Source organism: Pristiophorus japonicus, chromosome 10 (assembly GCF_044704955.1).
Source record: "Pristiophorus japonicus isolate sPriJap1 chromosome 10, sPriJap1.hap1, whole genome shotgun sequence".
NCBI lineage: Eukaryota > Metazoa > Chordata > Chondrichthyes > Pristiophoridae > Pristiophorus > Pristiophorus japonicus.
This window is the reverse complement of record NC_091986.1, coordinates 151,400,862-151,406,861: the sequence shown is the minus strand read 5'-3', so window position 1 is coordinate 151,406,861 and position 6,000 is coordinate 151,400,862. Positions and strand designations below refer to the sequence as shown.

General features: G+C 46.4%; 1 protein-coding gene across 2 annotated transcripts in view; it reads left to right on the top strand.

Moving 5' to 3' along the window:
- LOC139275132 (radixin) overlaps window positions 1-6,000 on the top strand; it is a 103,499-nt gene that overhangs the window by 58,605 nt on the left and 38,894 nt on the right. For both annotated transcript variants that reach the window (XM_070892174.1, XM_070892175.1), the window contains exon 6: window positions 3,212-3,295. In XM_070892174.1, the coding sequence (XP_070748275.1) occupies window positions 3,212-3,295 (84 nt within the window). The remainder of the gene's footprint in view (window positions 1-3,211; window positions 3,296-6,000) is intronic.

Sequence of the window (6,000 nt, the reverse complement as noted above, 5' to 3'; positions counted from 1 at the left end):
GCTAGGATATCTGGAATATTCTTGCTCTTGAATAGTGTCCTGAGATTTCTTGCATCCACCTGAACTGGTAGAGTTGGGGCTCAATTTAAGATCTCATCTGAATAATGACCCTTCCAACAGTGCAGCACTCCCTCAGTATTAGTCAAGATTACGTGCTCAACTGCTGGAATGGGGCCTGAACTCCCAATCTTCTGATTCTGAGAATGGTATTACTGATCTAAGCTGACACTTTATAGACACACATTAATCCATTTTGGTAATCCGTTAATTTGTTCAGTTCAAATTTGCAATCTGTTTGTTTCAGTGGACTGCATTGCAAAATAAATTAAGCAATGGAAGATAGTCAGTGATTTTTTTTTTTTACCCCTCTTTCTTCCCCGCCCCCCCCCCCCCCCTTCATTCTGTTCATAGTCTTAAGTATTTTTAAGATTACATTTTCTTTTCTTTTGCCCCCACAATCTGTAACCTTGTGGGCCCGGCATATCCCTCATTCTATCATTACCATCAAACCAGGGTTCCATGAGGAGTGCAGAAGAGAAAGCCAGGAGCAGCACTAAGCATATCTAAAAATGAGGTACCAACCTGGGGAAGCTGCAACACAGGACAACATGCTTATGTTAAACAGTGGAAGCAGCATGCTATTGACAGAGCTAAGCGATCCCACAATCAACGGATCAGATCAAAGCCCTGACATCCTGCCACATCCAGTCATGTAAGGTGATGGACAATTAAACAACTAACAGGAGGAGGAGGAGGCTCCATGAATATCCCCATCCTCAATAATGGCGGAGCCCAGCATACAAGTGCAAAAGACAAGGCCGAAGCGTTTACACCATCTTCAGCCAGAATTGCTGTGGATGATCCATATTGGCCTCCTCCTGTGGTCCCACCATCACAGAAGCCAGTATTCAGCCAATTTGATTCACGCCACAAGAAGCGGCTGAGCACATACAGTAAAGGCTATGGGCCACAACAGCATCCAGTGTTGTGCTGAAGACTAGTGCTCCAGAACTAGCCACGTCTCTAGCCAAGCTGTTCCAGTACAGCTATAACACTGGCATCTAACGGACGATGTGGAAAACTGTTCAGGCATGTCCTATCCACAAAAAGCAGGACAAAGCCAATCCAGCCAATTACCACCCCACCAGTCTACTCTCCATCATTAGCAAAGTGATGGAAGGTGTTGTCGACAGCACTATTAAGCGGCACTCACCAATAAACCTCACCGATGCACAGTTTGGGTTCTGCCGGAATCACTTGGCTCTAGACCTCATTCCAGCCTTGGTCCAAACATGGACAAAAGAGCTGAATTCCAGAGGTGAGGTGAGTGACTGCCCTTGCCATCAAGGCAGCATTTGACTGAGTGTGGCATCAAGGAGCCCTAGTAAAATTGAAGTAAATGGGAATCAGGGTAAACTCTCCACTGGCTGGAGTCATACCTAGCACAAAGGAAGATGGTTGTGTTTGTTGGAGGTCATTCATCCCAGCCCCAGGACATTGCTGTAGGTGTTTCTCAGGGCAGTGTTCTAGGCTCCACCATCTTCAGCTGCTTCATCAATGACCTCCCCTCCATAAGGTCAGAAGTGGGGATGTTTGCAGCTGATTGCCCACTGTTCAGTTCCATTTGCAACTCAGAAAATTAAGTAGTCCATGCCTGCATGCAGCAAGACCTGGACGACATTCAGGTTTCTGCTGATAAATGGCAAGTAACATTCACATCATGCAAGTGCCAGGCAATGACCATCTCCAGCAAGTGAGAGTCTAACCACCTCCCCATGATATTCAACGGCATTACCATCGCCAAATCCTCGCACCTTCAACATCTCGGGCGGGGGGGGTCACTATTGACCAGAAACTTAACTGAACCAGCCACCTAAATACTGTGGCATCCAGAGTGGGTCAGAGGCTGGGCATTTTGCGGCAAGTGTCTCGCCTCCTGACTCCCCAAAACCTGTCCTCCATCTACAAGGCACAAGTCAGGAGTGTGATTGGAATACTCTCCAGTGGCTTGGATGAGTGCAGCTCGAACAACGTTCAAAGCTCAACACCATCCAGGCCAAAGCAGTCTGCTTGTTTGGCACCCCAGCCACCATATTCAACATTCACTCCCTCCACCACCAGCGCACCGCTGCTGCAATGCGTACCATCCACAAGATGCACTGCAGCAACTTCCCACGGCTTCTTCGGCAGCACCTCCCAAACCCATGACCTCTACCACCTAGAAGAACAAGGGTAGCAGGCGATTGGGAACATCATCACCTGTGCCCCCCCCCCCCCCCCCAGGAAATATCGGTGTTCCTTCATTGTTGTTGGGTCAAAATCCTGGAACACTCTCCCTAACCGCACTGGGAGTTCCTTCATCACAAGGACTGCAGCGGTTCAAGAAGGCAGCTCATCACCACCTTCTCTAGAGCAATGAAGAATGGGTGATAAATGTTGGCCATCATCCCAGAACAAATTTTTAAAAAGCAATATGACAATTTTGCTTTGTAGAACACTTGCCACTATACATCCTTCTTGAATTGGTATAATATGAACTGTCCACGTTCTACGGTCATGTTGTAGTTGGCTGTCGGGTAATGTGATTGAAGCGGGGTGAGTCTGACCTTGCCAGTTTATCCCTCATCAATATGCTGCTCCAATTAGCAATGCAGTTGAAAATTAATTTTGAAAACTAATCCCAAATGATCAGCTATTTGACCTTTGCTTGAAAGTAGAAGACTTAATTGGCTGATTTATTCCAAATTTCTGCTCGATTCCAGTAATTAGACCGGGATCATTTTTTCAACATTTGACCGAGTAGTGAACCCCTTGGTCTGATGACTGCAGCATAACTAAGTTGATCAGTATAAAACTTGTGGTCTGAAATGTATTTGCTGTTTCAGAATCCAAACTGGTTGAGTTTCTTCTATAAAGAACAGAAGGAACTGCAAAATTTACAATTGGTTTATTTGAGTTAAGTAATATATTTAATGTGATTTCTAATTTAGACTTCCAGGGGTTACACATGTTGAAAAGTACTTTGAGTCTAACGACAGATCACTGTGCTTATACCTGTTACGCCTGTTTTAACATGGAGTTGAATAATGCTTGCTTTATAGCCTGAAGTGCTTGAAGATCTTGGATATTGGCTTAATACATTAGTGTTGAGCAATGTTAAACTAACTTCAAAAAGTCTTGAAGCCTTTCATTTGTACTATATGTTCTTTAGTGTCTTGGAACAGCATAAGTTGACGAAAGAGCAGTGGGAAGACAGGATACAGACTTGGCATGAAGAACACCGAGGAATGCTGAGGTAACACTGAAAACAATGGATGTGCTTTTTGTTCACATTTGTCTTGATGTCTGAATTATTAGGTGTATTCTCATTGGATGTAGTTTTCATGTGCTTTTTTGGAGGGGTTGAGATTAAAACCGTTTCTGTGCTTGCTTTTCACAAGGGTTTTTTGTGTATTTTATATATAAACTGGAATTTTGGAAATAATCCATTGTCATAATCTGAAGACTTGAACACAAGGACCTCCTCGATCCCCTCCCTTTCAAACATATTTGGAATACTCTAATTACACATGCCATTGATGATCACAAACAATGTTGGTATTGTTATGTATGGAGAAAGTGTCAGTCTGAACACTGAGCTCAAAGTAAAGTGTGACCTCTTATTTGCAGGTCTCCAGGGTGCCTCTCCAACCTGTGAGGCCTCCTTAAATACCTGTGCTTCCAAGAGATTATGGGATCCCTTGGGACTCCAAGGGATGAGCCCTTTGGTGGCTGTACAGAGTATATACAAGTTTACATATATAACAACACTCTTTCTCCCCTTTCTCCCCCCTCTCTTTCCCCCCCCCCCCCCCCCCCCCCCCAGCAAAGTCAATAGTGTAACTAATTACAATGAGAGTCGATCTGGGGCACTTCTTGCCCTGGTTGATCGTCTCGGTGTGAAAGCTGGTGTTGTTGAATCAATTGTTGGGCCCTCGCTGGGCTGCTGTGCAGCTAGCCTTGCTGGGCTGCCTGGTGTGTTGGGCCCTGCAGGGCTGCTGTGGATGATGGGTTCTGCTTCATGGTCAACCGTGGTGCCGGTTGCCACTGGTGTATGTTGGGGGATCAAAAAAGGGAAGGTCCAAGGTGGGTTGCTCAGGATAGTCCGTGGTCCAAGTGTTTCTGGTGAATGAGTCCATTTGAAAGTTTGACCCGAAACGCCCTACTCCCCTCTTTGGCCATGACGGTGTCGGGAAGCCACTTGGGACATTGTCCATAGTTCAACACAAATACAGGATCATTGATTTCAATCTCGCGTGACACATTTGCGCTTCATGGTATGTACTTTGTTGAAGCTGCCTGCTCTCTACCTGTTCATGTAGATCAGGATGAACTAACGAGAGCCTTCTCAAATGCTCTTTTCATGAGCAGTTCAGCAGGTGGAATCCCAGTGAGTGAGTGGGGTCTCGTGCGGTATCTAAGCAAGACTCTGGATAGGAGAGTCTGCAGTGAGCCTTCCATTACCCTCTTCAAGCCCTGCTTGATGGTTTGCACTGCTCTCTCTGCCTGACCATTGGACACTGGTTTAAACGGGGCAGATGTGACGTGTTTGATCCCATTGCGGGTCATGAATTTGTTGAACTCAGCACTGGTAAAACATGACCCATAGGCTTTCAGTAGTGGCAGCGGACATGCTAGCCAACATTATCTCTCATTCAATCCACTTGGAGTAAGCGTCTACAACCACAAGGAACATTTTACCCAAGAACGGGCCTGCATAGTCGACGGTTTGGAGGGCCAAGACCATAAACATAGCGGTACCTCCCTGGGTACATCGCTTAACTGCGAGCATGTATTACATCTGTGAATGCAGGACTCTAATACCGCATCGATACCGGGCCACCACACGTGGGACCTGGTATCACTTTCATCATTATGATGCCTGGGTGGGAACTGTGGAAGTCACTGATGAAGATGTCTCTGCCCTTCTTGGGAACCACTACTCGATTGCCCCACAGAAGGCAGTCTGCCTGTATAGACATTTCATCTTGCGCCGCTGGAACGGCTTTATCTCTTCCTGTATTTCCACTGGGACACTGGACCAGCTCCCGTTCCCGTGAAGTGCACAGTTTTTGACTAGGGACAATAAGGGGTCCTGACTCGTCCAGGTTTTGATCTGCCGGGCAGTGACAGGTGATTGCTCACTCTCATGCTTCCATAACCATGGCAAAATCTGCAGGCTGCGCTATTTCCACCCCTGTGGTGCGCAATGGCAGCCGACTGAGCATCGGCGCAGTTTTCTGTGCCTGGCCTCTGGCGGATGGCGTAGTTGTATGCGGACAATGTGAGCGCCCATCTCTGGATGCGGGCCGATGCGTTGGTATTTATCCCTTTACTCTCGGAAAACAGGGATATGAGTGGCTTATGGTCAGTTTCCAATTCGAGTTTTAGCCCAAACAGATATTGATGATGCATTTTCTTTATCCCATAGACACACGCTAATGCTTTTTCAATCATGCTGTAGGCTCTCTCGGCCTTAGACAGACTCCTGGATGCATAAGCAACCGATTCATTTTCCCAAAATCATTAGCTTGTTGCAATACACACCCGACGCCATATGACGACGCATCACATGCTAGTACCAAACACTTACATGGATCATACAACACAAGCAATTTGTTTGAGCATAACAGTTTTCTAGCTTTTACCAAGGCATTTTCTTGGCTTTTGCCCAAACCCATTCGTCACCTTTACGCAGTAAGACATGCAGTGGTTCTAACGGTGTGCTGAGACCCGGTAATCAGTTCTTTCGTGTAAGTTCTTAGTTTTGTGCGAACTGGAGTTAAGACTGGCCTTGAGGCCTTGTTGCACCACAACCTTTCGAAAGTCTTTTTGCCCATGATGGACTGGCTCGCGCCTGTGTCCAGCTCCATTGACACCGGGAGTCCATTTTGTTCAACATTCAGCATTATCTGGCGACAATTCATAGTGAATGTGTGCACCCCGTGTATCTCTGCTTCC